At 46.7% G+C, this 11,560-nt stretch overlaps 1 protein-coding gene across 1 annotated transcript; it reads right to left on the bottom strand.

Moving 5' to 3' along the window:
- Positions 1 to 542: 542 nt before the first annotated feature.
- Positions 543 to 11,061, bottom strand: LOC144945925 (ATP synthase F(1) complex subunit alpha, mitochondrial-like). The gene is made up of 12 exons (XM_078874577.1): positions 10,960 to 11,061; positions 10,008 to 10,089; positions 9,477 to 9,646; positions 8,709 to 8,882; positions 7,698 to 7,864; positions 6,875 to 7,023; positions 5,457 to 5,608; positions 4,541 to 4,765; positions 4,092 to 4,199; positions 3,376 to 3,520; positions 2,507 to 2,657; positions 543 to 1,982 (listed from the first exon to the last, which is right to left on the bottom strand). The coding sequence occupies exons 1-12, from the start codon at positions 11,014 to 11,016 to the stop codon at positions 1,901 to 1,903; spliced, it is 1,662 nt and encodes a 553-aa protein (XP_078730703.1). The 5' UTR covers positions 11,017 to 11,061; the 3' UTR covers positions 543 to 1,900.
- Positions 11,062 to 11,560: the final 499 nt, after the last annotated feature.

Below are 11,560 nucleotides of genomic sequence, written 5' to 3'. Positions count from 1 at the left end.
TGGGCTTACCACAACTGTGACCGAGACAAGTGCGCAGTGCGGGAAAGAGGCGCTGACGGAAGTGGTCAATTCAATAATGGGCAGGCCACGCGCGGACTAAAATAAGTGTCGGGATTCTGACTTCTCATAAGGAGCGCGCAACCAAATCCCTCGCATGCGCAGTTTACAGGAGGGTTCGCGCTCCTGTGATAATCTAATGCCGCCAATGATCTGACAGGAGGCTGAGCTCAGACGGCAATGCGAGCGATGTGGTGCGGCTGTCAATACATTTGATGAAGCTTCGCTCGCTCACCGCTCACCTCCTGAGTGCGGCCCGGTTCCTAAGAGGCCACAGACCGGTACGCGGCCCGGGGGTTGGGGACCTCTGCTCTACAGAATCTAACAGAAGCAATGGAAAAATGTGAAGGCACCAAAGGGCAATGCCTGTCATGACCTCTTGACCTTTACAATGACAGTTCTCTATCACAACACCCCAAAAGCACTGTTGTCACACACATCCTTCACAATCAACGGTAATTTTTTTCTGCATAACAAAGAGACGGTTGTGAATTTACACACATTTTATTGCAACAGTGCAACACGACTCCAGACCAAGACTGATGCGTTAGTTCCCAGAAGACCAATGGGCAGAACAAAACAAAATCAAATATCCACCTCCAGTGAATCACAACATCTAGGGATAAATGAGCATGCTTTTCATTTGCCGCCTTGCACACTTTTCCAACACGATCGTAGCGATGTAGAAGCAATTCTAAAAGCTGGCTTAATATACAAAATTGTATCTTTTCCATCCACCATCGGTTTACAGACCCAGCATTCAATTCACAAAGTATCAACACACAATTACATCCGTCGGGTGGTGCTTAGCCCATCAACCCACCTGGAGTGGATACAAATAAGTACTACACTGAGAATGTGGGCTAAGGGTCATCGCCAGAGGTGAGTGCTGCCCCAATGCTCACTAGAGCAGGGAGACACGGACTAGCCTCAACGTTCCTCATTGTGCGGCTGCTTCTGCGATCGCGCAAGACAAAACAATCCCAATACCTTTGTTAAAAAGCGAAAAGACCCCAAAAGAGGGGAAATTAATTGGGAAATATTTAAACGCTACAAGCGTTGGGGAAGCAGCAAAACCGATAGGGTCAATACAGTCCAATAACACGATCTGCCCAAAGGTTGAAGCGAGAGGATAGCATTTGAAAGACAGGTTAACAATACAGGGTAAGCATTGCCAATGTGACCACTCTTTACCATTGAATTGTACCACTGGAAAGCACGCTGCTATGAGCAATTGCTCATAAACGCACGTCCACTCATGAAATCGCATCTTGGTAGCTTTACACTTGCAACTCAAGCCAAGTGTTGGCGGAAACGTCGTTCCAATCAAGTTTTGGTGGAAAAATAGCCAGCCTGACAGAAATGGTGCAAATAGGTTGTTTTCTCCACCAAATATTGGCAGAAAATACCTTTTCGCTTTTGCAAAATTCGAGTCCCTGGTGTGAATTGGCCTGGGTTGGTCTGGTTTGGTATCTGAATGTCAGCCATGAGGGTGTAGAATGCGGGCGAGCGGATGTGCAACAGGAATATAACAATTCACCCCTTCACGATTCGGTCATTAAGACACGAGGTCACAAATCCATTGTTTGCATATATGGTGCACGTGGAATACACAGTGGCTACAGTTCCCATGCACCAAACCTATTCAACACAAACGAGGAACCCATTAACTTTTTACACGCTAGGTTAATCGCGTGCACCACCGAGTGTGGAACTGTAATGAATGAATTGTCACATCCTTGTTGTGTAAGCGCGTATACACGCACGCATGAACACTGAAAGCTGCACCGTGTTGCCCCAGAGGCAAAATATCCTTGGGTTAGACTCCTCTCGTTGGCGGAGTCTACACCTCAAAGGTGGAGAGGAAAGTCTGGACGATGCTCTTCAGCTTAGCGTCAGTTTCATCGGAGATCTTTCCTTCGTTGCTGTAATCAAACATGCGCACGCACAAAGGTTAAAGACGCAAACCCCAAAACAGTGTATTAAGAGCGAAACAGCTGGGCTGTGTGTACTGAACTGCAACTTACGGAAAATGTATTGATAAGAAAAGGAATGTGGTTCAATGTCTCCCCAAGGGTACTATTTGAAATTTTAAAATAAACTTTAAGTTTTTCTTTCATGCTCCCATTGCTTGTTGACATATTTAATACATTTATGTTGGTGTACTTATTCTTTTCAAAATGGTGCCTGTACAGTTCTATAGAATACATGCCTTGTTTGGGTATTTTAATAAATCTTCAATACAATTTCATCACTCATTCCACTTTTAGGTGCACCACTAAAATACCCTCTTAGCAATGTGAGAAACACGCTCTAGTGCCCCTCACCTCCATTCGTGCGGCGAGGGGAGCCTGTGACCCTGGCTACATCACAAAATTTGGCACATGCCTAGTAAATTATTGATTACCTAATGCAGTTTTTATATATATATAGAAGAACTGATGCTTACCGGATGGTGGTGAGGACCTCCTGCTGCTGGCTGCGGATGTGCGCCAGGAAGGTGCTCTCAAACTTGGTGATCTTGCTCGGCTCCAGCTTGTCAAGGTAGCCACGCACGCCAGCGTAGATCACAGTCACCTGCTCCTCGATAGCCATGGGCACTGCCAGCGGGAAAAGGGGAATATGCAGGAATCAGAGGGGCCACAAGGGATGGGTGGAGGACAAGTAATGAGCGAAGCACGTACAATGTTTACCAAAATCATTAAGACCATATTAGAGCAATAAGTTGACATCCCAGAAATTTTGGGTTTAAATCTGAATTTCAGCCATCAATGATGAAACTGGGTTCGCAAGTGAAATGTGAGATGATGGAGTCTGGTAACTAATGACTGTGGGTCAATGCTTTGCTTTTCTCGAGCCTCTAATCTATCCGCTTACGGATAGATTAACAATCGTCACGCAATTGGGCATTAAGCACATCCATATCGTGCAAGAACAAGTACTGTGAACCGACTGCTTGTTTCCCGCATTGTAGTTATACATCCATATTGCCTTGGATCAGGTTTAATAGAAGTGTGGGGCTACAGACCATTTGCTACGATGATTTCACAACATTTTTGTGTGCGTGCCATCCCCTACATGCGACCGTGGGGAGCTGCCCAACAGACGTCAGATTGTCGAGGGCTGCCCCTTATTGTAGCAACTAAGACAGTGAAATGTAAAGGTTGCAATTTAGTGGTTGAGTGAATTGGGCATCAAGCAAGCGCAAAAAAGTGATAATGTAAATTTGCTGAACCTCTTTCGCACCGTACATAGTCAACCGTGCTAATCGGAGGCTTTGACAAGAGGCGTACGCGTCAGCCAAGCTTCACCGCTCACCGTACTGCCCCTGCTTGAGCAGCTCTGTAAGGCGGACGCCACGGTTCAGCAGCTGCTGCGTGGACGCGTCCAGGTCAGAGCCGAACTGAGCAAAGGCAGCGACCTCACGGTACTGAGCCAGCTCCAGCTTCATGGATCCTGCAACCTGTGGGGAAGTGATGGCACACCGGTTAGCAAAAAAGCAAAATGCACTATAATCCCAATGAATGCACTCAATTCTTGACTGTTTATCAAATTGTATCCGCTATGTTGAGGCAAATGAAAACATCAGTCGTGGGAAGACAAAGGTGACCAAACACAGCGCTCGGCTGCCTTTATCTAATGTAGACTACTCCATAATGGGACCTTTTGCCAGTGCTGTTCGCCTTTTCGCATTCTCTGGTCTGACACTGGTGAGACCAGGCCCTAAAGAAGGCTGTCTCTGGTTTAGGCCAATCAGTTTCAAAGACAATGCCATATATAATCAAAGCATGTTTGCATGTTCGCCACAGGTACGTGTGATTAATGCAGACATGATTCCTTGCAAAAGGTTTCTATTTGGTGTTTGAACATCTTAACGCCTCCTTTTTTATTGCCAGAAAAGGTAAAACATGTTCTTATTTTTCAGACGACTCCATGACAGCAATACTCCCATTGAGAAGTCTCTACATTGTAATTATGCGTTATCATGCGCCTTCAAGGCCGCTCAGCCACACACTCAGTGTTTGTCTACTAACCTGCTTCATGGCCTTCGTCTGAGCAGCAGAACCGACGCGAGACACGGACAGACCCACGTTGATGGCCGGACGGATGCCCTTGTAGAAGAGCTCAGTTTCCAGGAAAATCTGCGATGACACAAAGCCATGGCAATGTTAAAAAAGCGAGGAAGGACCAATGTGTCTTTTGCAAAGAAAGCAAGCATGCTATAGACACGCAGAGATCCCATATTTAATCTCACTAAACCCTCGTGAAGAGTCAAAGCTTCATATTTCAAGATGGTTAAAGTTCTTAAAAGGGGGTGCAGAATTCGCCAAGCGTGGACAAAATGGGGCATGATTGCGTCCGAGATGACTCAGACCTTCATGTGGCGCGACAGGCCAGGCAGCTTAAAAATAGCATTAAGCAGCTATTTCGAACCAACACAGAGCATGCCACGAAGAGGTGGGGCAGACACTCCGACACACACCTGCCCGTCGGTGATGGAGATCACGTTGGTGGGGATGTAGGCAGACACGTCTCCGGCCTGGGTCTCGATGACAGGGAGAGCGGTGAGGGAGCCTCCCTTGAAGTTGTCGTTCATCTTGGCCGCGCGCTCCAGCAGACGGGAGTGCAGGTAGAACACGTCGCCGGGGTAAGCCTCACGGCCAGGGGGGCGACGCAGCAGCAGCGACATCTGGCGGTAAGCCACAGCCTGGGGGCGCGGGGCACACACACACAGAGGGTTGGTGGATCATGTAAACTCCGAAACTCACTCGGCTGGGAATCAAGTGATGTGAATAAACAACATCGGCAGCCCATTACAAAACACTAGATGTAGCTGGAAAGTCTATATAGTAGAATGTTAACTACTTTATACAGTTCCTGAAGAAGCTCCCAAGCACATGAATCAACACAAGTCAGACATCGTGCCAAACTAAGAGCAGAACAACTATAAACACATATAAACATGCCCCCAAACCCATAGAAAGACACGAAATGGGGAAGACTCAAGTTAAATGGTGGTGGGAATGATACCGATTACAAACTTAGAGGTTTTCACCTGTGCGATCTGGCAGAAGATGGAAGCAACGGTGGAGTATGGTGGCATCAATGGGATTACCCTAACCACTAAACTAACCCACTGCCAAGTGGAGCTGTGGTCAGAGTGCTAAACTCAAAATTGGATGGTGATGAGTTTAAATTCTGGCTAGACAGGTCCACGAAATTTATCACCCCCTCCAGGGTCAATAGGACAAGTACATCTCCTGATGGGAAGATCTCAATTCAGTAATTGTAAGGAATTTCAATCACTGGCCTAGAGCCACCAACTGAGATGGGCACCTTGCTAATACTCGTCTGAAGCATTGAGATAGCATTACTGTTCTTTGATTGCAAAATGGTACCTGCTTGGAGAGATCGTCGTAGATGATGAGCGCGTGCATTCCATTGTCACGGAAGAACTCGCCCATGGAGCAGCCAGAATAGGGAGCCAGGTACTGAAGGGGAGCAGCATCAGAGGCAGTAGCCGACACCACAATGGTGTAGCGCATGGCGTCTGCGAGGGACACACGTAGAATCAGCACCACAGTTAACGAACATTATGTAATGTTAAAACAATTAACCGGTAAAAACAAAGTTTTTCACTATACATCCTTTATATGCTTGTAGGCTAGAGTCCTCTCGTCCTCTGGCTTGAGATGGCTGCCACCTATGGGTCAGATGATTGCCTGCCACCATTAAGCAATTGGTAATTAAATATAATTTATTTTTTCCTAAAAAAGTGCAAAATTTTGGAGAAAAAAATTTCACGAAAATAAATTGTCACGCACAACGAGTCTGTGTGCCAAATGTCAGCTCGATTGGATCACGGGAAGTGGGTTAAAAAACGACCGAAAGATTTGCACAGTCGTAAGCGCGCAAGCAAGCAAGTGAACTTAATATAAAGGATTTAAAAATACAAAGCAGAGCAGCTCTTCTGTTGGTGGTGGCTCCAAGCCTGAAGAGGACATTTCTAGACATTGTTGTAGAGACAAGTCTCTGCATAACATGAACATTTCTGACCGGTTGTCTCCATGTGCAAATGAGCAATGTAACTATAATTATTCTTTATTGGTAGCTCTCAGCTAGTGGTGGAAGGCCCAAATTTAAATGATGTTTGGTTACCTCAGAAGATGACACGTTAAACTTCCCTCCAAATGGCAAATGTTTTATTGACTCCCAAATTAAAAGTTTATTCACATAACCAAGTGGAGAATTAGGAAACGCTTCCAGGACTACCAGAGATATGTTCTCATCTGTACCGGCTCAACACAAATGTGAAGCTACTCCATCATTGCTCTGGTGTCAAAATAATTATTACTGGTTTGTGCTAAAAGTGATCGTATTACAATGTAACTCACCTCTGATATGAAAATGTACTATTTCAACTGCTGGCTCAAGTTCGCCAAAAAATTAGCACCGCCTCGCATTAATTTGAGCAGAAACCATGCTGACAAATTTGAAAGTGATTACAGTAATATATGTATCAGGAAACAGCAAAGATTTTACAAGGATATGGCGCCGTATGCCTCAGAAGTGGGAAGTGAACAATAAATAAAATAAAGTTTAACTTGAGAACTACTATAGCCAACCATCCGGTAGCCTTACCATTAACCACACTAGCTCAGCAAACTCTTGCTTTAACACGAACACCAAAGGCCAACCACTGGCACCAACTTTAATGTTGGTCCGAACCCCAATCTCCCCCCTGGCGCTTTGCCCTGCCCAATTTTCTATTTTAATGTGCGCACTGCAGCACTATCGGTGTCTACCCGCCTCGTACCCGCATTTGTGAGCCTCTTGACCAGCTGTGCCACAGTGGATCGCTTCTGCCCGATGGCGACGTAGATGCAGTAGAGCTTCTTCTTCTCATCCGTGCCATCATTGAAGCGCTTCTGATTGATGATGGTGTCAATGGCGATGGCAGTTTTCCTGTAGGGAGAACAGGTACGGTCAAACGTGTCAACTGTCAATCCACCTTGGCACCGGTAAATTCTCCAGCAACAATAGAACGGCAAGGAGCACGGCGAAAAACCAATAGCAGTGTTCGGTGGCGTAGCAGGGAGTACAGCCGGTGCATTTACCAGTCACCAAAATCAGTTAATCCATCACGTCTGTGCCTATCCTGTGACATTCTCATCCAGTATTTACCCCTAGACAGCCTCAAAATTTCCCCCACAAATGTGGGAGTTGCAGAAGAAAAATGCCACCGTATTTAATTCAAGTAAAAACCATAATACAATGTGCTTTTATTTTATATAGCACTCTCCATGCAGAACAGTCCAGAGAACTTTAGAATAGCCCTTATCCAATTGAATACAGCTAAAAAATAATCATATATATTGTTTTATTTATATGTTATGCCAGCATTGTAGAGACAGGGTGCATACTAACTAAATGCTCTTGCCCCTTCTGATATTAAAGGACTTTTCGCAACTACCAGTTTGGCATTTATCTAAAGGTGCTAAGCGCACAAGTTGTCAGCAGTTTATGACAATATAAAGGCCCCTCAATTACAACGTAATTTTAAGCAATAACATGCATTAAAACTGCACTGTTTAACTTAAAAGTGAGCAAGAGGTGGCTACAGCCATCGCTGCTTTTACCCGGTCTGCCGGTCACCAATGATGAGCTCACGCTGCCCACGGCCGATGGGCACCAGGCTGTCCACGGCCTTGATGCCGGTCTGCATGGGCTCGCGCACTGAGATGCGAGGGATGATACCGGGTGCCTTGAGTCCGACTCGGCGACGCAGCTTGGCTCCCAGGGGGCCCTGGCGGAGTGACAGAGAAAGTTTAGCAACAGGATCTGCACTTTTCTCTTCTTGGTTCTTTCGGTAAAGTCACGTAGAAGGGAAATAATAAAATAATAAAAAAACAACATAATAAAATAATTCTCACGACGTTTCGGCCACAACGCAAGCAGCCGTCCTCAGGTGAAGAACAGGTCTGTCGGAAAGACAGCGTCTGAATGAACACCACCAGGCTTGGCAGCGTATATTTAAGCTGGGTTGGAGGGGGAAGAGCGCCTTGACAAAGGAATTTGCATATCAAGGTATTACCTTAAGAGTCGCGGCATCTCTTCAGAAAGGTGAGAGACTCGATTAGCTGAGCCTTCTTATCCCGGAGTTTGTTGAAGGATCTTAAAGTTTTGTGGAATCCCACCCCGTAATGGCGGTTAAATTTCGATTTAAAGCTTTCGTGACTGCAGGGATTCATCTTCTTGGTTCTTTCGGTAAAGTCACGTAGAAGGGTTCTGCACTATTGGACCGTCCAACCACGTGCTGAACACACCTCCATAAGCAATTTAAAAGAAGACGTGACCTGAAAAAAATTGCGTTGTGCGCAGCAGGGGCACTCCAGCAAAAACCCATTGCTGTACTGTATACATATGCTCTCACATCTATGCTCCTCGCCTTCACAAACCTTTACTGACCAGCATAATGAAGTAGGGTAAAATAAAAAAAAAACCCCACAACCCACACGGGAGCGGAAGGCCCACACCCAGCAGTGAGATTAACACACCCGACCGCCCCACTGTCAGTTGGCACATAAACTGAATGAACACACATATGCACACACGCACACACATATGCACACACATGTGCACACACGCACCTTGCCATCGATGGCGTTGCCGAGGGCATCGACCACACGTCCCAGAAGCTCCGCTCCGACGGGCACGTCCACGATGGCGCCCGTACGCTTCACTACGTCGCCCTCCTTGATGAGCTTGTCGTTACCGAACACCACCACACCCACGTTGTCTGGCTCCAGGTTCAGCGCCATGCCCTGCACGTGAGAACCAATGCCAGAGGACAGCAGGGTCATTTGATGGTGCGACATAGTTGTTTACAGTAGATCTGGTAGACTGTCACGTTTACGCGAATGGAATTACGATTTGATTATTACAGTTAAATACAATTCCGAATTTAATTGTGGGATTGGCAGAATCGTGGTGGGCCAGGCTACATGGAATGTGCTGTGGCAATCATATAAGTTGATTGTTTTGCCACTGCCTAGCTAACACGTTAATGGTGATTCTTGTCAACCCCTGCTGGTAGTAATCCACCTGGTAGAGCATTCTACCTCGATTGTCTATTTATGAAGACGGGCCATACTTCCTGTTATTACTGATGTTTTTTATTGTTTGTGGTTGTGCGCCACCGCCACCAAATTAGCAAATTAATTGCTTAGCCAAGTGAGAGCCTTCTTGAAAAAATGCCGATGGAAAATATTGCAATGAAACTAGTCCTTTTTTTGTTTATTTAGTAATATATTTGAGTGTACCCAAACATCTGGCTAAGACTTCAGTCCAGGGGAGAGGCAACCATAGCAAGGATTGGAGTCCCTTGCCTTACAAAACCATATCAGGCCAAGGCTCACCTTCAGGCCTGAGGAAAACTCCACCATCTCCTCAGCCTGGATGTTCTTGAGGCCGTAGACACGGGCAATACCGTCGCCGATGGACAGCACGCGCCCAGTCTCCTCCAGCTCGGCCGACATGTCCGCGCCCATGATCTTTTCCTCGAGGATGGACGACACCTCGGCAGTGCCTGGGATTCAATAAAACGTCGTCGCTCAGGTTCACTCAATGAAACCCGCTCAGACCAACGCAGTCTCTCAGTTCAGGCCAGTCGTCCAGTTAATCCCAGAGCTTATAAGTTAAAGCCAGTCACTCACTTAATCCTATCGTGTATCAGTTAAAGCCAGTCACTCAATTGATCCGAGACAGTTCATCCCACTCAAAGCGAGAGGTGACAATAAAACCCCGAGTAACCCTGCCCAACTCACTCAGAACATGCCAAAAAGTCACTCACATCAACAGTAAACACTACTCAAACCTCGCATAATTCACCACTCTCATCAATAGAGTAAAATTATTAAGCATGCATTATGTACTGTATTGTTTATTACCAGTCTTTTGCACAGGGGAGGGCATGGAAGTGTGGACATTTCTGCTGGCCACAAAACCTGCCGCCAAGGCATTCCTTGCGACCTGAAACAAGATGACAAAAATTAATCACATGTTTACAAAACTCCAAATGTGCAAATTGACAATCTTGGCAGATCCGAGGGTTCAATAATATGTTTAACTGTTATGCCAGTAACTATTTGCAGAGGTCGATACTGAATGGATTTACAATCAATATTTAAAACTGTAACCTTCACATAAAACTAAGCAACAATATAAAACACCTGCTTTACAGACATTTAAATGTTCCATTAACGAGGTAGAGTACAGAACAAGAGATTAGTAGCCAATGACCTTAACAGTACAGTACTTGCAAAGCAAGTGGTTAGCGGACCGCTCTACTATCCCAAAGTTCCATTCCCAGCCACTGATAACGTCAGTGGCGAGTTTGTAGATCTGAAGCCGCCCATTCAACCAACCCGCAACGGACCAGCGTGGTTTAGTATGGTCAAACAACACCCATGACATAAGAGGATTGACAAAGCGTTGTTGATTAAAACTAGTATGATTGCAAGGGCTAGTAACGGTACTGTACAGTACTGTACAAGGCCTAGGTAGTCAATGACCTTCACTCGCAAATGACAACAGCCCCTCTCAGAAGCGCGCTCCGACCACTTACCTGGCATCGCAACGAGCGCACTATTTAAATGCACGCCTCAGCCGAAGCCACGAGAACAAACTTAAACGAAACAATTAAAAACTCTCCCGCTACAACGCTGAATCAATGGGGGCCTGGCTGCAGCCTGGGGTCGCCTAAATAATTTAGGGCGGAGGGCAATGCGATTTCTATTAAACCTGCCAACGACGCGGTTGCGACGAACGATGCAAAATAACCACGACAACGACGCGCAATGGAATTGCTCGACGCCGAACGAACCGAGGAGCGACGCTTACGTGCGGCTGCCTGGAAACTCCGCGCAGGAGCGAAGAGGCGAGGCGTGCGGACAACATGGCGGCGGCGGCGGTGTAGGAGCTGGCGGGGGGGAAATGGCGGCGGTCACGTGACGTGAGGGGCGGGGGGGACGTGGGGGGCTACCGGGGGGTGGGGAGCGGGGGGCTACCGGGGGTGGGGGGGCGGGGCTACCGGGGGGGGGGGTTGAAGGGGGGCCGAGGGGCGGGTGGGGGGGCCGAGGGGCGGGTGGGGGGGCAGGGGGGCAGGGGGGGCCGAAGGGGCTTCACGCGCCCCGATTCTGTGGCAATGTAACCGTGTCTCTGTGTGTCTTGTCTCTCTCTCTCTCAAAAATTTCACACTTAACTTCTAATTTAGCAATCTTTGGAAGAACGTAATCAACCAGGCTATGCGTTAATTGTGTGGTGACCGACTCTCTGTGTTGCATCGTCATTCTCTCAAATTTAGCAATCTTTGGAAGAACGTAATCAACCAGGTAGGATGTTGACTGTTATGTTAGCCGACTCTCTGCGTTGTATTGCATTATATTTCTAAGTTTGCTATGTTTGTTTTCTCTTTCATTTGTACCTGATGATGATTGCTTGT

This window comes from Lampetra fluviatilis, chromosome 39 (assembly GCF_964198595.1).
Source record: "Lampetra fluviatilis chromosome 39, kcLamFluv1.1, whole genome shotgun sequence".
NCBI lineage: Eukaryota > Metazoa > Chordata > Hyperoartia > Petromyzontiformes > Petromyzontidae > Lampetra > Lampetra fluviatilis.
The sequence above is the reverse complement of the archived record's forward strand: the minus strand, read 5'-3'. Positions and strand labels throughout refer to the sequence as shown.

Coding starts and splice junctions, on each gene's coding strand:
- LOC144945925 (XM_078874577.1), bottom strand. CDS start 11,016: ATGTTGTCCGCACGCCTCGCCTCTTCGCTCCTGCGCGGAGTTTCCAGG. Junction 9,647..10,007: donor CTCCCCTGTGCAAAAGACTG/GTAATAAACAAT, acceptor ATTGAATCCCAG/GCACTGCCGAGGTGTCGTCC. Junction 7,024..7,697: donor ATTGGTGACCGGCAGACCGG/GTAAAAGCAGCG, acceptor TTCTCCCTACAG/GAAAACTGCCATCGCCATTG.